This window comes from Camelina sativa, chromosome 12, assembly GCF_030686135.1.
Source record: "Camelina sativa cultivar CO46 ecotype springtype chromosome 12, ASM3068613v1".
NCBI lineage: Eukaryota > Viridiplantae > Streptophyta > Magnoliopsida > Brassicales > Brassicaceae > Camelina > Camelina sativa.
In genome coordinates, this window is record NC_141891.1 from 7,070,137 (window position 1) to 7,093,302 (window position 23,166).

The 23,166-nt window shown below is 37.0% G+C and overlaps 6 protein-coding genes and 1 long non-coding RNA gene across 15 annotated transcripts; 4 read left to right on the plus strand and 3 right to left on the minus strand.

The window, feature by feature from the left end:
- Positions 1-111: 111 nt before the first annotated feature.
- LOC104730734 (serine/threonine-protein kinase D6PKL1) lies at positions 112-3,296 on the minus strand. 2 transcript variants are annotated; one of them, XM_087478595.1, is made up of 4 exons: positions 2,641-3,032; positions 2,493-2,545; positions 1,189-1,961; positions 112-1,093 (listed from the first exon to the last, which is right to left on the minus strand). In XM_087478595.1, the coding sequence occupies exons 3-4, from the start codon at positions 1,860-1,862 to the stop codon at positions 253-255; spliced, it is 1,515 nt and encodes a 504-aa protein (XP_087334721.1). In that variant the 5' UTR covers positions 1,863-1,961; positions 2,493-2,545; positions 2,641-3,032; the 3' UTR covers positions 112-252. The 2 variants fall into 2 exon arrangements, with proteins under 2 accessions (XP_087334721.1, XP_010448241.1); XM_010449939.3 differs by lacking the exon at positions 2,493-2,545 and having other exon boundaries at positions 2,641-3,296.
- Positions 3,297-3,665: 369 nt separating this feature from the next.
- Positions 3,666-7,850, minus strand: LOC104730735 (26S rRNA (cytosine-C(5))-methyltransferase NOP2B). 2 transcript variants are annotated; one of them, XM_010449941.3, is made up of 16 exons: positions 7,259-7,850; positions 7,075-7,138; positions 6,809-6,942; positions 6,619-6,702; positions 6,454-6,528; positions 6,289-6,360; positions 6,123-6,196; positions 5,819-5,871; positions 5,621-5,730; positions 5,402-5,470; positions 5,242-5,316; positions 4,980-5,072; positions 4,808-4,887; positions 4,633-4,732; positions 4,159-4,487; positions 3,666-4,053 (listed from the first exon to the last, which is right to left on the minus strand). In XM_010449941.3, exons 1-16 carry the CDS (start codon positions 7,748-7,750, stop codon positions 3,993-3,995), a joined length of 1,965 nt encoding a protein of 654 aa, XP_010448243.1. In that variant the 5' UTR covers positions 7,751-7,850; the 3' UTR covers positions 3,666-3,992. The 2 variants fall into 2 exon arrangements, with proteins under 2 accessions (XP_010448243.1, XP_087334720.1); XM_087478594.1 differs by lacking the exon at positions 3,666-4,053 and having other exon boundaries at positions 4,153-4,487.
- A 1,310-nt stretch (positions 7,851-9,160) lies between these two features.
- LOC104730739 (oligopeptide transporter 5) lies at positions 9,161-12,699 on the plus strand. The gene is made up of 5 exons (XM_087478593.1): positions 9,161-9,832; positions 10,038-10,492; positions 10,574-10,671; positions 10,775-11,347; positions 11,455-12,699. The coding sequence occupies exons 1-5, from the start codon at positions 9,766-9,768 to the stop codon at positions 12,524-12,526; spliced, it is 2,265 nt and encodes a 754-aa protein (XP_087334719.1). The 5' UTR covers positions 9,161-9,765; the 3' UTR covers positions 12,527-12,699.
- LOC104730738 (uncharacterized) lies at positions 9,488-14,535 on the minus strand. 5 transcript variants are annotated; one of them, XR_015574633.1, is made up of 7 exons: positions 13,572-14,535; positions 13,355-13,467; positions 13,065-13,212; positions 12,884-12,968; positions 11,553-12,572; positions 10,783-11,369; positions 9,488-10,689 (listed from the first exon to the last, which is right to left on the minus strand). It is a non-coding gene; the product is annotated as an uncharacterized LOC104730738 (long non-coding RNA). The 5 variants fall into 5 exon arrangements; XR_758511.3 differs by having other exon boundaries at positions 10,783-11,374; XR_015574632.1 differs by having other exon boundaries at positions 10,783-11,460.
- Positions 13,904-15,748, plus strand: LOC104730736 (E3 ubiquitin-protein ligase At4g11680-like). The gene is made up of 3 exons (XM_087478598.1): positions 13,904-14,788; positions 14,877-15,234; positions 15,323-15,748. Exons 1-3 carry the CDS (start codon positions 14,283-14,285, stop codon positions 15,467-15,469), a joined length of 1,011 nt encoding a protein of 336 aa, XP_087334724.1. The 5' UTR covers positions 13,904-14,282; the 3' UTR covers positions 15,470-15,748.
- A 2,542-nt stretch (positions 15,749-18,290) lies between these two features.
- LOC104730744 (calcineurin B-like protein 3) lies at positions 18,291-20,958 on the plus strand. Of its 2 annotated transcripts, none has more exons than XM_010449948.3 (9): positions 18,291-18,514; positions 19,235-19,294; positions 19,385-19,539; positions 19,694-19,776; positions 19,892-19,951; positions 20,036-20,144; positions 20,255-20,388; positions 20,512-20,624; positions 20,711-20,958. In XM_010449948.3, exons 3-9 carry the CDS (start codon positions 19,416-19,418, stop codon positions 20,766-20,768), a joined length of 681 nt encoding a protein of 226 aa, XP_010448250.1. In that variant the 5' UTR covers positions 18,291-18,514; positions 19,235-19,294; positions 19,385-19,415; the 3' UTR covers positions 20,769-20,958. The 2 variants fall into 2 exon arrangements, with proteins under 2 accessions (XP_010448250.1, XP_087334726.1); XM_087478600.1 differs by having other exon boundaries at positions 18,358-18,870.
- On the plus strand, positions 20,946-23,088 carry LOC104730743 (calcineurin B-like protein 3). 2 transcript variants are annotated; one of them, XM_087478599.1, is made up of 9 exons: positions 20,946-21,084; positions 21,408-21,508; positions 21,581-21,711; positions 21,788-21,884; positions 21,998-22,057; positions 22,140-22,248; positions 22,356-22,489; positions 22,594-22,706; positions 22,798-23,088. In XM_087478599.1, exons 3-9 carry the CDS (start codon positions 21,686-21,688, stop codon positions 22,853-22,855), a joined length of 597 nt encoding a protein of 198 aa, XP_087334725.1. In that variant the 5' UTR covers positions 20,946-21,084; positions 21,408-21,508; positions 21,581-21,685; the 3' UTR covers positions 22,856-23,088. The 2 variants fall into 2 exon arrangements, with proteins under 2 accessions (XP_087334725.1, XP_010448249.2); XM_010449947.3 differs by lacking the exon at positions 20,946-21,084 and having other exon boundaries at positions 21,306-21,508.
- The last annotated feature ends 78 nt before the right edge of the window (positions 23,089-23,166 follow it).

Consider the following 23,166-nt stretch of genomic DNA (forward strand, 5'->3'; position numbering starts at 1 on the left):
TTCAAAGAGGACAAACCATGTTAAAACGTTATTTATGTGCTCCTACTTCTTATGATTCTTAGACCAGCTTTCCGCAATCGGACGTTCCATGTATGAAAAAAGGCGTAGGACTTTCAGCATGATTCACAATTTTCCAAGAATGGCATCGACAAAGAATTGAATAGTTATCACATTTTTAAATTACTAAACGGGTTTGAAGATTGCAGAGAACAATTTGATATAATCTATTGGCAGTTTCCTTGCTGAAAGTTCTCAAAAGAAATCAAACTCCAGATAACTCTGGTCAGTCTTGACACTGGTAGATGTGGCTGCTGCTGGAGTAGCAGGAGCACTCTCAAGATCAACGGGTTTCGGTATCTCTGGTGGGCTGGCGCATCGAACCAATGCCCAATTCACTCCTTCGAAGAAAGGATGTTGCTTCATCTCAGTTGCACCACGCTTATACGCTAATCTATGCTGAGGCTCCTTCACAAGCAGACTCCTAATCAAATCCCTAGCAGCAAAACTGACAACTGGAGATTCAGGGAAACGCAGAGGCTGACCCACAACATTGAAGAGTGTTGCTCGGTTTCCAGATCCCTTAAACGGGGTTTTACCAAACAATAGCTCGTACAGAAAGATTCCAAAAGTCCACCAATCAACTGCACTCCCATGCCCTTCACCTTTGATGATCTCAGGAGCTAAGTACTCATGTGTGCCAACAAATGACATTGAACGAGCGCTTGTAGGCTCAGCAATGAGCTCAGGCAACGGACTAACCTGGTTTCCAGTTTCATTTTTCATCTTCTTGTCTTTCTTGGATTTACTTGAGAAAAATCGAGGAGAAAAGCATGTTGTAGGAGCGGAAATGCAAGATGGCTGTTGGACGCAGGCGGGCTGAGCACAATAACCTGAGTTCCTTTGCCCTTCAGACACGAGAGCAGTTGATCTAACCACTGTGGGGCTAACAGTACACCTCAAAGAGAGGTCGAAGTCAGAGAGCATAACATGTCCATCTTCTCTCACAAGAACATTCTCTGGCTTAAGATCGCGGTAAATGATCCCAAGCATATGAAGATATTCCATAGCAAGAAGTACTTCCGCTACATAAAACCTGGAAGAAAAGTAAAAAAACCAATATGATTTATCACAAAAGAGGGATCAAGGACACAGCACTAAATTGATTCTGGTTCAAAAAAAAACTCCTACTTTGCTGCTTGTTCCGAGAATCGCTTCCCGGGCTGTCTTTGTCGAAGGGTATGCAAGTCACCTCCAGGACAGAACTCCATAACCAAACATGAGAACTTATCAGTCTCAAAATGACTATACAAAGTTGGGAGAAAAGGGTGGTCAAGACATTGCAATATCTCTCTCTCGGTCTGAGCTCTAAGAAGCTTTTTACGACTAGCCAAAGCCCCTTTGTCCATAACCTTCATTGCAAAATAACACCGTGTTCCGTGCAACTCAGCAAGATGAACAGTTCCGATGTCCCCACACCCTAACCTCTTCAAGAGCCTAAAATGGTTCAAACCCAAAATACCATGTTTCGTTCGGACAGCTTGTATTGCTTCCCATCTCACGTCATTCGCTTTGTGAGGCTTGTTGTTGTTACTTAAGCTGCTACATGTGCTCTCATCACTGATATCACTACTTGTGCTTGGTCTATATGTGTTACTCTTTCCGCTCTCAGCAGGACCAGACTGCTCACTAAGTTTAACTTCACCAACAGTTTTACTGTTACTGCTTGGAGCAAAAGACAAAGTCGAAGATACTTGATCTGCCAATGTGCTGACTGAGACACTTTGACTGGAATTGGAAACTGATGTTTCCAAGGTTTGCTTATTATTTTCTGGGAGAACTCCAGAACCAGACTTTGAGGCCATCAAACGGAACCTATCTACTTAACACCCAAGATTTTAAGAAACTGCTCTTAACTCCAGTTATCGTCCTGTCACCGATCCCCTCAGATAGTGTCCTGAGCTCTGCATTGAACAAAACATAGTGGTCCGTTACTTAAATCTCAAAAGAAAACTCGCAAAACAAAAACAGTTATACCATTGGGTCATATAGAGGAAAGACTACCTATAGAATAAAAATAACCAGAAAACACAACAGATACAGATTACATAAATTTTGAGCTCTTTTATAAAACCACAATCAAGAGCTCTTATCACTCTCTCCTCGTAATCAAAAAACATCCTTTACCACAGAGCTGAGCAGATAAACACAAAGCTCAATCATTACCAAGGGATTCATGTTGGAATCACAAGATCAAAGCGTTTATCCATCAAATTAAGATAGAAAATTATAGTTTCCATATAGAAAGCATGTCGAAAGAAACAAGTTACGGATCTCGAGCTCCCAAGTAATTGAGTAAACAAACAGACACTTACTCAACTCAAAAGTAATCCACCATTTCTACATCAGGGATACACAATTCAGACTCTCTGACTCTCCAATTACCAATAAATTAGCATAAACCCCTACTCATAGATTTCATGCAAAGTCTTTACCTTTTTAACAGATCTCAGAAATGTAAGAACAATCAAGCAAAGCTCTTCTGGATCTATGCAGACCCACAGAAACAAAACAAAACAAAAAAACAAAAAAAGAAGATGAAGAAGATAATAAATAGGGGAGAAATATACACAAAAACGATACCTTTAATTAAGAAGAGCTTTGGGAGAGAAAAGATCTTTGAGGTTCAGGAGTTAGGCAGAGAAAGAAGAAAAGGGATGATGATATGCCAAAAAAGGAAAGAGATGACTTTTTCATCATCATGTATCAGTAAAATACTAAAGAGAGAGAGAGGGATTTGATGAACTCATCACCTTCCTTCCATGGAAACGAAGATAGAGAGAGAGAAATGAATCAGAGAGTGAGAGAATTGAGAGTTAAAGTTTTCGACTTTTTTTAGGGCTTTTCTCACAACTGGAAGACACAATTAGACAAAGCTTTCGATTAAGAAAGAAAAAGAAAAAAAGGCCAAAGCTTTCAATGATGCCTCATGCCTTGTAATTTGCAATAATAGTAATGATGATTATTTCCGATGCATAGAGGGCAGTATTTTCAATGGCTTTATTGAGACTGGTTATTTCATTAAGTACTAGTAGTTAACTCTTTGTTCTTGTTTGAATCGACATCAGTAATACTATAGTCCTCAAATTACTTTACCAATTTGTTAAGTAGCAAGAATGGTAGATTAACTAATTGCTTTTTAAAAGATGTATCTTTTGGTCGGGTCCTGCAAAGGAATCTCTTTTCTATACTCTTTTACCGGATTTTGGAATATCCAAATCTTAATTTATATAAAGTGCATAACAGCAAATTATACGATGGGTATATATAATGCATGTGAGTGTGTGTGCAGCAGTATATAATATGTGCTGAAAAGCTAAAAATAGAAACAAGAAGATTAGTGTGAGAGAAGTAAATGTAAAGGTCCCCAACAGAGAGATAATTCTGACAATGATGGATGAAGAAATTGATTGGCGGATTGTCATGTTTCTCCGAACACAAAAGTCCCACTTCAGAAAACCTTCACATCCCTCCCTAACAATTAACAGCTCACTTACTCCCAATTCCCTTAATTTGTCACCAGATAAATTTATATTTTTATGTTGTAACATCATGGCCCCCACCCTCCAAATTTAATTTGAAGAGTTGGCACTGATCTGAAAAATTGATAGCCTTTCAAACACTTTGCCATTTTAAGACCTCATTTTCCCTTCAATTAATTTACAACTCCACATTGAAAACAAGGAGAAAAAAAAAAACAACAACAAAAGAAACTTATCCATGTGAGTGTTACTCTGTCTTTCCCATAGTTTCTAGCTGTTTTGGTGTTTACTTGGTAACTAGTCAAAAATTACAAAGCCATTGTTGTATACTGCAACGGTAACCTTACCCTCAGCCATTGAAGCCTCTCCTTTCTTGTGTACTTCACCGTGACTATAACACCGAAAGATTCTCCCTCTTTGAGTTGTTATCCAAGATGCAACCCGAACCTAATCTTATTTTCTGTGCTTTGGCCTGTCCATAGCATTCTCTCTCATGGCATTTCTTTTCTCTTCCCTGTAACATATTCAAACATTATGAACAAATGGACGTATGATACAACAATTTACTTAAGAAGGTATTCTCTTTTATCTGTCAAGGAAACAGTGAATGATCTTTTACCTAGCTTGAGCAATTTCATTCTTCCCTTGTGATCTCTTCTTCTTTTGCTTCCTTGGTTCTTCCACAGTACCACAACCACTTTCGCTTTTTATGCTTGTATTCCTTTTGCCTTTGTGAGTCTCCTTTGACCTTGGAAATTTTTGTCTGTTCTTGTATTCTTTTGTGTTACTCTCTCGCTTGGGTTGCCCATTTGCAACAGAAGGTTTCTTCAACTCCTCAATGGCCTCAGCCTCTTCATCATCATCGCTAGACGACACCTGAGCTTTCCCCATTGTTTCAACTGGCTTATCAGTTTCTGTAGGCTGCATTGCATTGCTCATCTTCTTCAGCTGCAGAACCAAAAAGGAAGAGTAAAATACCTCATCATTTAAATCACTATTGATATATCATAAGACATATTTTCGTCCATCCGCATCAAATGGTTGGATCTCTCGCAGGGAAACTATTCATAGGCTATAACCAAAGTATACATACCTTTGCAACAAAGAATCCGTCCATGTTGTGTACGTGGGGATAGAAACGTCTAGTCTTCTCTACAGAAGGGTGGAACCGCTGTTCTCTAAAACTGCTAAATCTGATTACATGCAGCAAAGCATGTGTTCAGAAGAAGAATCATGAAATTTCCTATGCAGATAAAATTGTATATTACCCTGGTTGGCCAAAATCAAGTCCACATGGAACGACTTTAACATCCCTCTTTTTAAGGGCATAATCGATAACAGCTTCGTTCTGCATAATTTGTGTACAAATGAAAATAGTGACAAAACATGAAAGACGACTGAAAAAACAAAAGTGGAACAGAAAAAGTATGGTTAACCAACCTCGGGAATCATAATGGAGCATGTTGAATAAACAATATATCCACCAGTTTTGGAATTGGCGTCTACCAAATCAATCGCACTCAGTATAAGTTGCTATGCACAAAGAAAAATATGTAGGTTAGCATTACAAACCACATGCGTCCTTCTTGATCTTTTCGCATAAAGAGGGTGTAAGAAGCGTTCATACTATTTTTCATCTTTATATATTTGTTTTCGATGCAGGGAATGTTTTTAGTTTACTTTGTTCAAGACAACAACATACCTTTTGCAAATGAGCAAATTTATTTATGTCATCAGCACTTTTGGAAGTTTTAACCGATTCATCTTTTGATATAACCTGCATTGTGTAGAAGTCGATATCAAACTATGAACAGAAAATTCATTTAAAAGACTATAAGAGGGTCGGGTCCAAAATTTCTTACTCCAGTTCCACTGCAAGGAGCATCCAGCAATACTCTATCAACCGAGTTCTGACCTAAAACCTTGGATAGCTGAAAGGCAAAAAAAGATAAGATAAACAAAAAATGCAAGGGAATAACAGAGAAACTGTCTTTTAGAATTAGTTACTGTCTTTTACAACCAATTTGCAAATTTAACATCCTCTAGCATGTATTGTCAATAGAAAGGTTCAAGAAGCTAACCTCTCTTCCGTCATAGTTACAAACTATGGTATTTGTCACTCCCATGCGATGCAGATTGGCACAAAGTGACTTAAGCCTAGGTACTTTCATCTCGTTCGCATATATTATGCCTGGTTATATAATCATTATAGCATTAGGATATCTGACTATAACTGTGGAGCTGGAGGAACAAAGAACCAGGAACCAATGAATGCATACCTGTATTCTTCATTAGTGCAGCAACATAAGTCGTTTTACCACCAGGTGCCGCACTGCAGTAGTATAAAAACTTGTTATAGATACCACAATATACAACTAGTTGCATATGTCTCACATCACGGGACAATCAAAATTGGCTTTCTCGTTTTGACAACACTTTGCATCAATAGCACATGATCTATAACACATGATAGTACGATATGTATCATTAGCAACACTTGAATATCAACCTATGGTAATGCTTGTCATCATATGGTCATCTACGACACAAATATAGTGCATTTCTGTAAATATAATTACTTACGCCATGTCCACAACTCGCTCTTTTTCTTGAGGAGCAAGGGCCATCACCGGCAAGAAGGAACTAGCACTTTGCAACTGAATATGTACCAAGAACATACTTAAGTAAACAATTACGAATACACATAAAGTGTGAGCTGTACGTAACAAAACATCCAAAAATCAATTACCATATAGAAACCAGCCAAATATTCAGGAGTTGCACCAATCGGAACTTGTGAATCATAAACGATAAGTCCAACCTACAAATATAACGCCAGAATCAATCAACTACGGATGGTCCACAAAAATGTTTACACATATTAAATGGAAGACAATCTGCAAACACTACTTACTTTTGACCACTTGCTTAATGGGTCTAGATTAACTCCTCTGTTCAAAAGTACATCAGCCAGATCCCGTCTCCGAGTCTTAACCAAAACAAACATCAACATAAATTATATACCTCGACAGCAAAGAACACTTATTTCTATACACTCCAAAGCAAAAACAAACTTCACCTTAAGAGTGTTGGTACGTATAGAGGTAGGCCTTTTCTTTTCAAAAGCTTCAATTAGTTCCATGAGTTCAACAACAGGAAACATCTGTCAAGAGAGAACATAATATATATAAGTAACATAATTCCTCCACGTAACTTTAGACCAAAGCGAGCGTAAAGAGAAAAGTCAGATACTGAGACTAGGGAATAACCTCAATCAAAGTTCCAATAAGGAACTCATTATAGCCATAACAAGAACAAAGATCAGCTTTAAGCTGGTCAACATAATCTGTCCTCTTGGCTCCATCTGGCCTCAAATCCTTAAAATTCGACAGCACTCTAACAACTGAAACATATAATAGAGCCATTAAACTAAGAATTAAGAGGATCATTCCTTAGGAGATCCGAAACAATCCTAATAATAACATTACACCAAGAAGAACCTCCACAAGGAATAAAACTTGAAAATGTTACTCACTCTCTCTAATCCTTATTTGCAAGCTAGGAAGATCTGGTGGCCCACGTGCCTCTGCTTCAAGTTCCTAAACAATGTAGTGCCAAACCAAAGATTAGAAAACTAGTAAATTTGTATCATTTTCTAAGAGAGCAAGAAAATGAACAAAATCATAACAAAGCGGTTCCTTAATGTTCCTTAATGTCACCTTTTTGGTTGGTAGCTGAAACTCATCAGGCTGTTCCTTAATGTTCATTGTGAATTCATCTTTTGCATCTTTTTCCTCCTTTTTACGTTTTTTATCAATAGCTCTAGATTTTACCTCAATATCGGATTCATCAGAGTCAGAATCCAAATCAGAACCCAAAGTTCCCTCCTCGTCATCGCTACCATCAAGCAAGTCGCCACCCAAGAGCTCTGCATCATCATCATCGTTTCCTTCTTCACCATCACTATCTGAGAAAAAGTCAGAACCTGATTCAGACCCTTCATCTCCTTGATTGGACTGTTCAATTTCCTCTTCTTCTTCCTCATCTGTAGAAACTTCAGGCTTCTCCTCCGGGATACATCTCCTCTGCTTCTTCAACGGAGGCTTCTGAGATTTCGCCGGCTTCTTCATTGGAGACGACTTGGTCCGCTTATTCAGTGGAGGGGTCTGTGAATTTGTCCTATTCTTCTTGTTACGCGTAAGAGCAGCCATGGAATTAGTTTATTACAAATTAGGGTTTAACGCGGCGAGGGTTTTAGCAGAAGTGCAGAGGTAGAAGATGAAGATGGAGGTAGAGCTAGTCGAGGAAACTAACTAACTTACCCGGAGACTGAACAACGTTAATGGGCTGACTGAAACTAGCTAATGGGCCGTACTCGAATCTACTAGAAATTTGATGGCCCAATACTTTGTGTTAATTATTATTTTACTCGTGTCTGATTTATGTTGATAATTAATGGTTTGAGTGTGTTAATATATGTGAGTAGTATACTACTTGTAGATTTCTAAAGAATCACTCAATTGATGATTATTAAACCAAATCATACGACATCTAAGAACATATATGTTCTTACGTAAATGTGTCAAAATATTTTTTAACCTCTCAAAAAGTAATCATTTTAACTATTAGAATTAGAATCGTGTGTACAGAACATTAGAAGATAATTATCATAATTAACAGAAGATCTTGATCTATTATGAAGAGCTAAGTTTATAGTTTTTCTTTGATCTATTTAATACCAATCAATCATCTCTAGGCCTAGAAATTAAATATATTTAACTCACTGAACAAATTATATATACGTACCCCCATGCATGAGTAATTAAAGTTGATGTATAATAAAAACTGAAATCACGTAATTTTCTACACTCAATTTTGAACGCTGAATGCGAATTTTATTTTGGTAAATTTTAGATTCCTTTTTTTTTTTTTTGAACAAGCATCAAAAGTTAGAACAAAATTGTAAGGAAATTATCATTTTGCATGTTTTTTTTTTTTCTATTTGTTTGGGATAAAAGTTTGCAGGTGATTGATTGATTACAAATTGACAACCTAAAATGTCATAGACATTGACACGAAACAGACTGAATAAGACAGACAGACAGTGTATCCATAGTGGCTAGAAACAGAAACTTGAACAAAAGTGTAAACATGCATTCATTTTGTATAACAGGTTGATAATGGAAACAACGATAGATATTGGAAAATCAAAACAAACGCAATAATGCAATTGTGACTAGACTACAAGACCGAAACAGTACCTCTAATTTGTTCTGACGCGCGTCCTACGCACAAAACAAAAGAGTCCAAGTCAAATTCGGGGATGTATTAAGCGGTGCTTCATCAGAGTATTCTCATCGAACACGAACCCAATTATTACATGTAGTATAAGACTTTGTTACTCTCGGTAAAGAATTTTGTTTTTAGCTGCTGGAAGTGATCGCCAATTAAATTGCAACTCTTACATCACCATATTGTCTGTAACTAGTTATTTCTATGAAATTAAATCAACATCCGTTACTTTAGTTATCATTATTGGAATGCTCAATTTTGATTTGTAATTTACTCTCTCTCTCAGTCTCTCTATATATCCTACCCATCTTTATTTTGAATGAAAAAGTATGTAAACTGTTTTTGATAAGTTCATTATTCTTGTATACAGAAGTCGTCTAATCATCCGTGGAAGTGACTTTTGTTTCTTTCAAATTAAAGGCAATAGAGTGAAGAAGAAAGAAAAAAAAAAAACAAAAAAGCAATATAGACGGTACATACTACAAATTGCTATAATAGTACTGTAAGTGATTTCATGCTAACAGTTGCTATATTTAGTATCTGTTAATTCTTTTAGCTAGTTAAAGTATCTGTTCTGTTTCAACAAGATACTAAAAGCAGAATCCTACCTTCATACTCGAAATCAAGATTTTACTTTTTTACCCCCAAGTTGGAAGTTTTTCCAAGTTATAAGTGAATTGTTATTGAATTTATAAAGTGTACATAAATTCTTTGAGAATTATTAGACTCTTCACACTACAAATTACAGTCTAGTTTTTATCTAATACTACATCCTCTTAAACATCTTTACTAAAACAGAGAAAACTTCTTTTAATAGAAGTACATTTACACAAGTTTCTTACAAGAACATTAATTCTCCGGCAAGTTATCCAGGACTCTCTCTGGTCATTCTCACCCGATCGAGCCGACGTCTACTTTTGGAGGAAAATAGAAAATGGTAGGCACTCTCCAAGTATCCAAGCCTCCGGACAACACGTTTGAGTCCAAGATCGTCATAGCCGGTAAATGAACTCTCGGCTCTGTTCCGATCAAACTTGGTTTGCTGTGGTTTGATTCTTTTTTTTACTGTTATATCAGAACCTAAGTACCTAACTGATAAATAATTTGATTTGTATAATTCCGGATATTCATATCCTAAATTCTAACGATTAATGTCTTTTACGTAATTTTTGGTCGGTTGTGATTAAACCATCTTTGACGGTGCAGATGAAGAAGAAGGGGAGGATGAAAACGACAGTCCAATAGAAGAAGTCCGGTTCGCCGTGCCGATAACCGACGATCCATCTCTGCCTGTATTGACGTTCCGAACATGGTTCTTAGGAATGTTATCGTGCGTGGTACTCGCGTTCGTGAACAATTTCTTCGGTTACCGTTCGAACCAGCTGATGGTATCTTCAGTCGTGGCTCAGATCGTCACTCTCCCTCTAGGAAAGCTCATGGCCACGACTCTACCAACAAGGAAATTCCGGTTACTCGGTACAATTTGGTTCGGTTCGTTGAACCCTGGACCATTCAACATGAAGGAACATGTATTGATCACTATATTCGCTAATACCGGAGCCGGAGCAGTTTATGCGACCAGCATCATTACCATCGTTAAAGCATTTTACCACCGGGATCTTAATCCCACAGCCGCCATGTTGCTTCTGCAAACCACTCAGGTATATGCATGTATATACGTAAGTCTAAAATTAAATAAACTTTTTGTAACGTGCAGTAACATTTTTTTTTTAATCATATAGTTGTTGGGATATGGATGGGCTGGTATGTTCAGGAAATTCCTAGTGGACTCACCTTACATGTGGTGGCCTGCAAATCTGGTTCAAGTCTCTCTCTTTAGGTTTGTGTTTTTTTTCTCCTTTTAAAACATTCACATTTGTAAGTTTCACGATAGTATAAAATTTGTTTGCTTTAATCTTTGTATGTCAAATTGTATGGATTAGAGCCTTACATGAGAAGGAGGAGAAGCGTGAAGGCAAACAAACGAGGCTTAGATTCTTCTTAATAGTCTTCTTCGTGAGCTTCACTTACTACATAGTCCCTGGCTATCTTTTCCCTTCCATCTCATCCCTCTCCTTCTTCTGCTGGATATGGACCCGCTCTGTGACCGCTCAACAGATTGGTTCAGGGCTGCACGGTCTTGGTATTGGCTCATTTGGTCTTGATTGGTCCACGGTTGTAGGTTTCTTAGGCAGTCCTTTAGCTGTACCGTTCTTTGCTATAGCTAATTGCTTTGGCGGATTTGTCATCTTCTTCTACATAATTCTTCCTATCTTCTACTGGAGCAACGCTTACGAAGCAAAGAAGTTTCCTTTCTATACCTCTCACACATTTGATCACACTGGTCAGCGTTACAACACCACTCGTATCCTAAACCAGAAGGCATTCGATATCGATCTTCCTGCTTACGAAAGCTATAGCAAGCTTTACCTTAGCATTCTGTTTGCTCTGATCTATGGACTCAGCTTCGGTACCCTTACCGCAACCATTTCTCACGTCGCCCTCTTTGACGGAAAGTTAGAATCCTTCCTTTTTTCTCTGCTCTGCATCTCAAAATATAGATCAATTTATCATTTTCCTTGAAAAATCTTTTATCGTTGTTGTTGTGGTTGTTTCCATGAAGGTTTATCTGGGGGATGTGGAAGAAGGCAACATTGGCAACAAAGGACAAGTTTGGAGATGTGCATACAAGACTGATGAAGAAGAATTATAAAGAAGTACCTCAATGGTGGTTTGTCGCGGTTCTCGCTGTTTCCTTTGTGCTAGCTCTTTACGCATGTGAGGGATTTGGCAAACAGCTTCAGCTTCCATGGTGGGGACTTTTACTCGCTTGCGCCATCGCCTTTACCTTCACTTTGCCTATCGGAGTTATCCTAGCGACCACTAACCAGCAAATGGGTCTTAATGTTATATCGGAACTGATCATCGGGTTCTTGTATCCGGGAAAGCCACTTACCAATGTGGCTTTTAAGACTTATGGTTCTGTGAGTATGTCTCAAGCCTTGTACTTTGTCGGAGACTTCAAACTTGGCCACTACATGAAGATTCCACCGAGATCTATGTTCCTCGTTCAACTAGTTGCGACTATTGTTGCTTCAACTGTCTCCTTCGGAACCACATGGTGGCTGCTTTCTTCAGTCGAGAACATCTGTAACATAGATAAGCTCCCAAAGAGTAGTCCGTGGACTTGCCCTGGGGATGAAGTGTTCTATAACGCGTCGATCATTTGGGGAATCATTGGCCCTGCAAGGATGTTCACAAGTAAAGGCATTTACTCGGGAATGAACTGGTTTTTCCTCATTGGCTTTCTTGCTCCTGTCCCGGTCTGGTTCTTTGCAAGGAAATTCCCGGAGAAGAAGTGGATACAGAAGATTCATATTCCCTTGATCTTCTCAGCGACTAATATGATGCCAATGGCCAAGGCTGTGAACTACTGGTCGTGGTTCGTTGTCGGGTTCATATTCAACTACTATATCTTCAGGAGGTATAAGGGATGGTGGGCAAGGCATAACTACATCCTCTCTGCAGCTCTTGATGCAGGCACTGCGATTATGGGAGTGTTGATTTACTTTGTGTTGCAGAACAATAACATAAGCTTACCTGATTGGTGGGGGAGTGAGAACACAGACCATTGCCCTTTGGCAAATTGCCCGACAGCGAAAGGGATCGTAGTTAAGGGCTGCCCGGTGTTCTAAAACCTTGCTGCAGTTGAACATATATTTTCTCTGGACTTTCTTAGACCTGCAGGTGAGGGATCAACTACTGCCATATGATTTGGTAGCAATAATAATATTGTGTAAAGACTTTGTAAGTTTAAGTGACGATGTAAAAAAATAATTTCGAATTTAAATGACCCTGGATTTTCAAACAGGCATCTTGCAAGATAAAAGAACAGCCAAAGATCATAGTTTAGGGATCTAAAAAAATGGATCACAAGAAGAAGTTTGGGACAAAAAAGTATAGTACTTTGAGCACTTTTGCTCTATCGTGAATCTGGAAAACACTTTAACACAGACTCTATAACTCCAAAAAGAGAGTCTTCAAAAGCTAACCGTGGATGATTATGATGAAGACTGAAGAGCATAGGTACATCGCCTGGCAGTTCTACAGCTGAGGAATGCAGGGTTCAGCCAGTCCCTGCAATTAAATTAGAGAATGACAATGAGTAGAAATGAGATACTACCATCTTGTACATTAAAGGTGTAGCTTTACGGATTTATGCATCACGCTTACTTGGTGACATTGTGGGATGATCATCAAAATCTGCGAGGTCCATCTATTTTCTCTGATGAAATGCAAATCTGATAAAAAATACTCCCTGATGACACCTTTAAAAGTAGCTTGCTGCCTCCATCTTGCTCTGATCATTCTCCAAGCAAATCTGATAAAACAATATTCACAGTGGAGCATGGAGGAAATAGCACACCCCACCACAGAGCCGCAACATCATCAAACCTTTAGTTCCCTGACAATATACTTATTAGACCTCGAGCTAAATAATGCAACAAAAAAAAGTCTTTTACCTGAAGTCATCAGTGTACTGTTTCAAAGTCAAGCAAAACAAGGCTAAAAGTTTCCATCTTTTCTAATTGAAATCCTAAGGGACACTAACAGCTGCTGGAAGTTACTTCCCTGCCTGTCAATTCCAAGCAATGAAGATCCAAATTTATCATCTTTCTATTTGTAATTCAATGTACACGTCAATCAGATCCTAAAGCTTCATATAGTTGGGTTTCAAACCTTCAAAATCATGACGAGAGAGATCTCCAGAGGATTCAAGAGAAGGAACTTGGAGTGGAGGACTAGCTTGATGCAAGCCCTCTGGGAGATCTCTCTTACCCAGGCCTGCTCGTCTTTGACTCGATCACAAACTCACTGAGTCAGTCCGTAACGTTTTTACCCGCTGGAGTTACGAAGGAGATAAGATTAGGAAAAGCCGCAAACCGAATTGGTTGGGCCCATGGCGGGACCCTTAAAAAATTTGGATGCCCGTTTACCCGACCCGACCCAACCCAACCCAACCCCAACAAGTAATTGATTTCGTGGCCTTTGCGTTGAGGGAAAGAGGGAAAGAGGGAGAGTTGTTGTTGTTTTGTAACTAAAAGAACGAGAGAATGGTTAAAGCAGCGGTTGCTGTCGGAGTATTGCTTCAAAGACAAAAACTAAGGTTGTTAGGTTTTTATAGGCCAACGGTTATCTTCTCCTCCTTCTCTGCCTCCTGCATTCTTCAAACCTAAGCAAAAAAAATCCATTTTTTTTTTGGTTGCTTCTTCGTCGCCATCTCACACCCAACTTCACCTTCTCTGACATTATCACTACACCTTCCTCTCTTCTTCTTCATCTCTTCTTATCTGGGTTTTGTTTTCTAGCTTTCACTCTGTTCTTCTTATCTTCTTCCTCAGTTTCTCAAAAGAGATCAAAACAATTCATAAACATCTCTCTGATTCTGATATGAGTACCCGTTACTCCTCTCAGTTACAATCATCAGCCATTAACTCCATCACTATCTCCTCATCTTCTTCCCTCGATTCCAGGCCACATGATGATGATAACACTCACATGGCTCCGGAGAGCTCTCCATCTTCTTCCTTCTTGATGAGACTGGCTATGAGGGTATCTAGAGCAAGATGGTTCTTTTTCTTGAGAAGGGTGTTTCATTACCAGAACGCTTCAAGATCAGATCTTGGCACCAATCCTTTTAATTCTGTTACTTGGATGATATCAGAGCTTATCGCTTTACTTGTACAGATCACTGTGATAACATTCACACTAGCTTTGTCTAATAAAGAAAGACCTGTTTGGCCGATGAGGCTATGGATCACTGGTTACAACGTCGGATGTCTTCTCAATCTTATGTTGTTATACGGTCGGTATCGTCAACATGACACTAGCCAAGGACATGCATTTGGCTTCGGCGACATTGAGCAGCAACAGAGGAGCAGAGAAGAGACCAGCAGGTTACTAGCAAAATTGAACATTTATCATAAAACTTAAATTGCAAAAGATCTCTAAGCAAATGACATATTCTGTGTGTGTGTGTTTTAGGTGCTCACATTTGATGAACAGATGCAGGACATCGCTGGAGCTTTTCTTTGCGATATGGTTTGTGATAGGTAATGTATGGGTGTTTGATTCTCGGTTCGGTTCTTTCCACTATGCTCCAATCCTTCATGTCCTCTGCATCTCCTTGCTCGCTTGGAACGCTCTCTATTACTCCTTCCCATTTCTTCTCTTCCTCCTGCTCTGTTGTGTTGTGCCTCTCATTAGTAGCTTCCTCGGCTACAACATGAACATTGCATCTTCTGACAAAGGAGCATCAGATGACCAAATATCTAGTCTCCCCAGTTGGAAATACAAACTCGTTGATGAAACTTGTGATTCTACTCAAGCAAACAATGATCCGGTAAAGAGCTCTAATCTGAATTCTGATTTAGTCAGGAATGTTTTTAACTCTCTAAAACTGCAAGTAACAACATTTCTTGATATTGCAGGAATGCTGCATATGTTTGGCAAAGTACAAAGATAGAGAAGAAGTGAGAAAGCTGCCATGTTCGCATAGGTTTCACCTCAAATGTGTAGATCAATGGCTTCGTATCATCTCGTGTTGTCCTCTATGCAAACAAGATCTCCCTAACTAACTAAAAGAAAATCAAAACGAGACACGAGTCACAAACAAGATTGAATCTCTCTAACCAAGTTCCATACGCTTTGTGTTGTGTTTTACTTTTGGTTGGTTTTTTTTTTTTTGTTATTGTTGTCGCCTACACACGGGTTACTTGTGTGAGTGTCATTTTCTTTACTTTACTTGTGTACAAAAGGGCTCACCAGTAACCGTAACTTTACCTGAAAAAGAGAAAAAAAAAAAGTGTAACAAGAAAATCATATAACATGATCAAAAAGTTGTTTTTGTTTACCAATCAGAGTTTTATTGTGGGTGCATTCATTTCTCCTTTTGATTGGTTGTATTATACAAAATGTTTATGCATTGTAGGCGGATTTTTGTTGATGATAGCCCGCTAGCATTCTTAAAGACACACTAGGTAACAACCCGCACATAGTGCGGTTAAATCAATTTAAATAAAATTATTATGAGTAAAAATATTATTTTCAATTATTATGTTTATATTTTTTGTTTTTTTAAAGAAGTATTATATAGATTCAAATTAAATGGCTACAAATGGTTTCAATTTATGTAATAAAATTTGATTTAAATTTATAATGGCATAGATATAATTAGTATTAATTAATGAAGGTTATTTGCTAAAATGTGCTTCAAGCTCTCTGCCGATGACACATCAGCATTTTTTGCAAAAATGCTTCTCTATTAATATATAGGGGATTTATATTAGGTCTCAGAATTTTTTTTAACACAATTAGGTCCCAAAAAAAAGAAATTATTGCAAATATAGCCTCATTTTCAAAAAGTTTAAGATTTGATCTCAATTTTTAAATTTTGTCTATTTCTTATTGCAAAAATAGGCCCCTACTTTATGAAGTTTTATATTGGGTCTCAGATTTTTTTTTTTTGATTTTTTTTTGTAAGACAATTAGGTCCGAAAAAAATATTGCAAATATAGGCTCATTTTCAAAAAATTTAAGATCTGATCTCAACTTTTAAATTTTGTCTATTTGTTATTGCAAAAATAGACCCCTACTTTATGAAGTTTAAGATTTGGTTTTAAGTTTTAAATATTATATATAAAACACATTAAAAAATGTTGTGTATTGGGCCTCGTATTATGTTGGACCGGCACTGACCATGTATTGAGAAAATACATAAGGAAAAGTAGAAAAAACTAAAATACAGACTCAATTCATGACACATGTAACATTCACCGTCATCTATCCAATATTTGAGGAAGATTGTCAAAGCCAAACGGATGATCTTTTTTGTATGATTATGCGCGTTGGTGTTAATAAGTAACCTCATCATCATGACCCCTCCTGCATTTATGTATATGAATTTGTATGGAAATAGATCCGTTGGACAAACATGGTGTTCAAAATGACCGACTTTTAGGATGTCTTGTATAACATGTAGATCAGCTTCAATAATGTGAGAATCTTTAGCTTAAAAAAAGTTACAAACTGTTTTAACACAGCCTTATAATTCTTTGGTTTTAAGATTAAATGCATAATTATCCTATACATATTTTTAAAATTATAAGATTAGAAAATACTGTTTATTATTCTTTTTTTTCATTCAAATTGTTATATAAAATATAATATTTCTCCAAGGAAACAAATACAAAATATAAAAAATAATGATGTTGTAAATGCTATAAATATAAAGTCCATAAAGATATATAGATCATGAAGTATAATGATATTGCACCTATTATGCTTTGCCTTTAAAATAAATGAATGAGTTATGACTTTGCACTAAATTTTCTCGTTCATTTCCCCTCAGAACTTAGGTGTACAATATTTTAATCCTTGATCCCCAAGTTGGAAACAGTGATTCCACTGACACAAATTGCAGCAAATCGAGTCAATAAACGTATTTTGTTTGGGTTTTAGAGTGAGTGAGACTGATGATGATAAAACTTGTTCTTCTTCGGTTAGGTCGCAGAGGAAATTAATCCGGTTATCTCCGGTTCGGTTGACTAAGAAATTATTCGGTTGGTAACTTAACCGGATCAAAATTCAAAGACCAACCAAACCAAATTCGATTTGTTCCTTACTCAGAATCAGATAAGAAGAGACGACGCCGTATAGATTAAAACGACGCCATAGGATACAGCGCATAATGGACACATGCTCCACTAGAAGACGACGTGTGAAAGTGAATGTAAACAAGCAGTTTTTATTTTTATCACTCCTTTTACAACTGGATGTGTAAGGGCATCATTACTGGTGGTTACTCTTGTAATTGCTTTAAGTAAAAAAATAATAAAAAGAAGAGAGAGAAGAGAAATCAGAAAGAATCGATGCTTGGGGGAGGACTGGAAGAATCGTTGCTTTGGCTGAAATAGAAATGTGTCACTTGCTCGTTCGTTCATCTTTTAAAAAATAAATAAAAAATGAATAAATATAATAAAAATATTTTTTTTTAATCTTCTGAGAAATCTTCACCCATTTCTCCAGTAAAAATGGTCTAATGAATGTATCAGCATCGAGTAAATAAAAAACATATTATTTGATTTGCTTGATAAAACAATACTCTTTATATATCATAAAGATTGATGTTCTAAAAAAATTTCTTGTATCATATTTTTTTACTGTATTTAATGCATTTTTATTTTTAAAATTAAATAACTAATTAATATTTTTTTACTTTTATAATAAAGAATTAAATATTAACATGCATTTAAATGATAAGTGTAAAAAATGTATGAATAAATAAGTATTAAAAAGAATATAAATCAAAAATAATTAATAATAATACAACATTTATTATTTTTTTAATCTTGGTAAAAATCTTAAAAAATATCTATTATGATACAAAGGAAATATAAAATAGACAACAAAGAAAAATATAAATTTGGTTTTTATATTAAAATTTGCAAATATTCTCATTCTGCTTATAGAAAATCGTGTCTGCCTTTTTAATTTTTTTTTCATCTTTCTCTCTCACTTTGTTTGTTGTGATTACGAAAATAATAAACGAGTTTTCCACCGCAACCATCTGTCAGTTTCAACCGCCGGAGCCGCCGCAAGGAAGGCTCTTCATCCGCCGTGGCGTAAGGCTTTATTATTATTTCTTTCTCCTTTTCTACGATTTCTCGGTCGGTCTGCTTCCTCGTGATAAATCTCGTGTGTGTATTTTTCCGGGAAAATCGCGATTTGAAAATTTTAAAATTAAGAGATTGAGAAATGAAGCAAACTAATTAAATCAATTTCTCTGTGAATTCATCATCGGTAGCTGATAGATAGATCCATGAGCTGAATTCCCAACCTTATATAACGAGATGAACTCTTGAGTTTGTTGTTTGTTGTATCTGAATCCGAACGATTCGGAATCTGAAAACTCGCTGGATCGCGTTTAGTCTCTCATAAGCTAATCATTTGTGTGTTTTCATTTCGCGACTAGATTCAGGTTTCGATCCTCATGATTGTTTGTTTATCAATTATCATCATCTCATGGTTTTGGATTCGTTTCGATTGTTTTGTTTCTTCTTCATGACGTGAAATTTGTGATTCCTCAATTTATACTAGTTCTGTATTCTTTTTGGGTCTGTTTCTTAGATTTGGGGTTTTTGTGTTATTAGACTTTGTTTCATGACTATGAATATGATGGTTTAACAAGATAAGAAGAATACATTGGTTAATCTGGACTTTTAAGATTAATGCATAAAAGCTAAGATCATTTAGGACTGCTTCAGATCTGAAAATGATGAAACTTGTTTGCTCTTCTTCAAATCGTTTTGATGAGCTACATCTCATTTCCTTTCACATTGCAGGATTTTTTAAAAGTGTATAAAGCATTGCCTTTTTTTGACAAACCAGGAAATGGTTAAAAGGTACTTTATCTTTGTTCATAGGCATATATGTCTTTAGCTTCTTTCAGGTTGTTACTAAACTTCTTACATTTTTGTTTTGTTATTCAACAGACATGGGGAGTTTTGATTCACGAGAGGTATCATGTCGCAGTGCGTAGACGGTTTCAAGCATGTGTGCTCCTCTTTTTTCCGGTGTTTTGATATTGATATATACAAACAATCTGGAGGCATTGGAGACCCTGAAATTCTTGCCAGAGAGACAGTTTGTATGCTCTCACCTTTCCATTCATTCTCTTTTTTTTTTTTGTTCTGTTATATGATTCTAAGGCGAATGCTATTTTCTCTAGTTGATGATCCGTTGTTAAGACGAATGCAAATCTTACTTCTAGATTTTGATCATTTGAATCGTTTTGGCTGCAGTTAGCGTGAGTGAGATAGAGGCTCTCTATGAGCTGTTTAAGAAAATCAGCAGTGCTGTCATTGACGATGGGCTAATTAACAAGGTATGTAGAAATCATATGTCTTCTATGCCACTCACGAATCAAGCATATTGCTACTTCTTTTGAACAGCCTTTTCTGATATACATTTGATGTGTCCTGTTGTAATTGTGGTGTCAGGAAGAGTTTCAGTTAGCCTTATTCAAGACAAATAAAAAAGAGAGCTTGTTTGCTGACCGGGTATGTTTTTTTCTTAACCAAAAGACTTTGTGAACCTGTTGCCAAGATCCTTTTTTCAAAGTATATTGACATTACCAATCACAGGTATTCGATTTGTTCGACACAAAGCATAATGGAATACTGGGGTTCGAGGAGTTTGCTCGTGCTCTCTCTGTCTTTCATCCAAATGCTCCTATAGAAGACAAGATTGACTGTACGTCTCTCATCTTTAAAAGTTGATCCGAGAACAAATGATCTGATGTTCACATGTTACATATAATCCATGAAATTTCATTAATAGTTACCGGAAACATTGTTCTGCAGTTTCGTTTCAGCTGTATGATCTTAAGCAGCAAGGTTTTATTGAGAGGCAGGAGGTGAAGCAAATGGTGGTGGCTACACTTGCTGAGTCCGGCATGAACCTGTCAGACGAAGTCATAGAGACTATAATCGACCAGGTGTGGTTCTTTCCTTCCTTTTCCTGCTCGATACTATTTTCTTGTTCCACTGTAGTATAATCAACTCGTGATTGCAGTTGCGAATAAAGTAAAGAATGATTTCTGAGTTTCTTCTTTTGGCAGACATTTGAGGAAGCTGACACAAAACACGATGGGAGGATCGATAAGGAAGAGTGGAGGATCCTTGTTCTTAGGCATCCTTCTCTTCTAAAGAACATGACTCTCCAGTATCTCAAGTGAGTGACTGAACCAAATGTATCTTCCAATGTTTTTGTTTCTGCGTCACAGTATTATTAACATAGATCTCTCATATTGCGTACAGGGATATCACGACTACATTTCCGAGCTTTGTGTTCCACTCCCAGGTGGAAGATTCCTGAGAAAAAAACCAATAGCTAGCAGAGGAGACTATTTGGGAATTGTGTTTGTTTTCTGATTATGTATCATGTTTATTTGTTTGAATCTCTTCTCAACATTTTCAAGATTTTGTTGTTACTTCTGTGAAAAGAAAGAAAAGAAAACTAATCTGTATTTTTTTCTGCTCCTTATTTTGATTGATAATTTTCTCTCCTTGCATCTGTAGATAGATATGCTACTTATCTTGAGACATGATTCCTGTTATTAAGTCAAAAAAAAAAAACATTGAAAGAGCAAACTGATGATAGAGAAAAGAGAGAACACAACATCAATGATCTGGTAAGCTCTAATCTGAATTCTGAAATCAGAAATCAATCTTGATATATATCAAAATTGAAACCACCAGTTTGATCTGACCGGATGCAATATTACAACTATAGGATTGGTTAGTCTTTTAGGAGATTGACTTTTAGGTTAGAGTTGACAAAGTGATTAGAGTTTACTTGGGGAATAAAAAAAAGACTAGTCATTCCTATTATATATGTTTCCCTCTCTCAAATATCTGAATAGTCCGAGCGTTGACAATCCTATTATTTTGATCTTCTCTCCTTCAAATTGTTCTCTCCTTCTTTGTTAACTCTTTCTGAAATCGACAATGGCAGCTTCTTCCAACTCTACGGGTTGCTTTACGAATCAAAACGAGCTAGAGGCTCTCTATGAGCTGTTTAAGAAACTCAGCGGTGGTGATCGGCAAAGAAACGAGGTACCTAAAAATTGTATGTGACTTTCTTGCCACGCAGTATATGCATATAAATCTGTGTTTTCATATTTTCAGGGAGACGTTGTGAAAGTCGTACCACAATATTTGGAATCATGGTTTATAGAAAACAGAGGATCTGTCTTCTTGTCAATCTTTACTCTCCTCTCTTCAGCGATATTCATGAGCGGGATCATCAGTTTTGGAAGGTTCTTTTAAAAACTTCATTCATTTTAAAAAGAAACTATTCAATGAACTTACTTTTATGTACTGTATGTTTTGTAGCATTGTATGCGGAACATTGTTGATGATAGGACTCTACTGTGTGTTGTGGAGGAAGAAAAACAGAGTGGAGGAGATACACGGTGGTGTAATAAACAAGGTATGTAGTAGGGATTATATGTCTTTCTTGCCACACACGCCTGTTTGCTACTTCTTTTGAGCAGTTTTTTTTTTTCAGATTTTCATAACGTGTCCTGTTGTAATTTGTATCAGGAAGAGTTTCAAGTAGCCATACACCAGACAAACAAAAGAGCGAGTTTGTTTGCAGACAGGGTATCTTAATTTCTTTTCACCAAAAAGCCTTTTGTAATCCATTTGCCAGTTCTAAATATATAGCTGACATTACCAATCACAGGTGTTCGATTTGTTCGACACAAAGCATAATGGAATACTTAGATTTGAGGAGTTTGCCCGGGCTCTCTCCGTCTTTCATCCACATGCTCCTTTAGATGATAAAATTGACGGTACATCTCTGATCTCAAAAACTTGATCCGAGAAACCATCTAGTATAACAAATTATCTCATGTTCCATGAGAATTTATTAACGACTACCTGGAATATTACTTGGCAGTTTCGTTTCAGCTATATGATCTGAAGCAGCAAGGTTTCATCGAGAGGCAGGAGGTGAAGCAATTAGTGGTGGTTACCCTAGCTGAGTCTGGCATGACCTTGAGCGACGAGATTATAGAACGTATAATCGACAAGGTGAGCTTTCCTTCCTAGTTTTTTTGTGGTTTCCACTGTATTGTGTTTAAGCAGCTGAGTGTGAGCTATGAAGTGAATAGTAATTTTTGAGTTTATGTGGCCAGACATTTGAGGAGGCTGACACAAGACACGACGAGAAGATCGATAAGGAAGAGTGGAGGACCCTTGTTCTTAGGCATCCTTCTCTTCTAAAGAACATGACTCTCCAGTATCTCAAGTGAGTTATTGAAACCAATGCATCATCTTCCAATATATCTGCATCACAGTATTGTTAATCATATTAGTATTGTTAATCATATTGCGTACAGGGATATCACGACTACATTACCGACATTTGTGTTGGATTCGGAGGTGGAAGATACCTGAGAAAAAACTATAGCATATATATTAGCAGAGGAGACAGTTTGCCAATTGTGTGTGCTTATTTGTGTCAATATCTCTGAACATTTTCAAAGTTTTGTTTGTTGCTTGTGTGAAAGAAAACAAAAGGAAAACAAATATGCATACTGCTAATCTCTCTTCAAGATTAGTCGTGCGAAAGAAAGAGAACCGAAGGATTATAATAGCTAAAACATCCAAAGAGCGGGCTTTAGCACCAATGATCCGTTTTTAAGTACTATGAATTGTGCAATTGGTCAACTGAGTCAGAAGTAAAACAAGATATCAAAACTGAAACC

Bases quoted from the DNA above. Each gene is read 5' to 3' on its own strand.
- LOC104730734 (XM_010449939.3), bottom strand. From the start codon at position 1,862: ATGGCCTCAAAGTCTGGTTCTGGAGTTCTCCCAGAAAATAATAAGCAA. The intron at 1,094-1,188 runs GTAGGAGTTTTT...CTTTTCTTCCAG, and splicing joins TTCTCGGAACAAGCAGCAAA to GTTTTATGTAGCGGAAGTAC.
- LOC104730736 (XM_087478598.1), top strand. From the start codon at position 14,283: ATGAGTACCCGTTACTCCTCTCAGTTACAATCATCAGCCATTAACTCC. The intron at 14,789-14,876 runs GTTACTAGCAAA...TGTGTGTTTTAG, and splicing joins AGCAGAGAAGAGACCAGCAG to GTGCTCACATTTGATGAACA. The intron at 15,235-15,322 runs GTAAAGAGCTCT...TTGATATTGCAG, and splicing joins CTCAAGCAAACAATGATCCG to GAATGCTGCATATGTTTGGC.
- LOC104730743 (XM_010449947.3), top strand. From the start codon at position 21,401: ATGGCAGCTTCTTCCAACTCTACGGGTTGCTTTACGAATCAAAACGAG. The intron at 22,249-22,355 runs GTACATCTCTGA...ATTACTTGGCAG, and splicing joins TTTAGATGATAAAATTGACG to TTTCGTTTCAGCTATATGAT. The intron at 22,490-22,593 runs GTGAGCTTTCCT...TTATGTGGCCAG, and splicing joins TAGAACGTATAATCGACAAG to ACATTTGAGGAGGCTGACAC.
- LOC104730739 (XM_087478593.1), top strand. From the start codon at position 9,766: ATGGTAGGCACTCTCCAAGTATCCAAGCCTCCGGACAACACGTTTGAG. The intron at 10,493-10,573 runs GTATATGCATGT...TTAATCATATAG, and splicing joins TGCTTCTGCAAACCACTCAG to TTGTTGGGATATGGATGGGC. The intron at 10,672-10,774 runs GTTTGTGTTTTT...TGTATGGATTAG, and splicing joins GTTCAAGTCTCTCTCTTTAG to AGCCTTACATGAGAAGGAGG.
- LOC104730744 (XM_010449948.3), top strand. From the start codon at position 19,416: ATGTCGCAGTGCGTAGACGGTTTCAAGCATGTGTGCTCCTCTTTTTTC. The intron at 19,952-20,035 runs GTATGTTTTTTT...TACCAATCACAG, and splicing joins AGAGCTTGTTTGCTGACCGG to GTATTCGATTTGTTCGACAC. The intron at 20,625-20,710 runs GTGAGTGACTGA...TATTGCGTACAG, and splicing joins ATGACTCTCCAGTATCTCAA to GGATATCACGACTACATTTC.
- LOC104730735 (XM_010449941.3), bottom strand. From the start codon at position 7,750: ATGGCTGCTCTTACGCGTAACAAGAAGAATAGGACAAATTCACAGACC. The intron at 5,317-5,401 runs GTAAGAAATTTT...TACACAATGCAG, and splicing joins CTCCTTGCAGTGGAACTGGA to GTTATATCAAAAGATGAATC. The intron at 4,888-4,979 runs GTTGGTTAACCA...CAAATTATGCAG, and splicing joins GCTCCATTATGATTCCCGAG to AACGAAGCTGTTATCGATTA.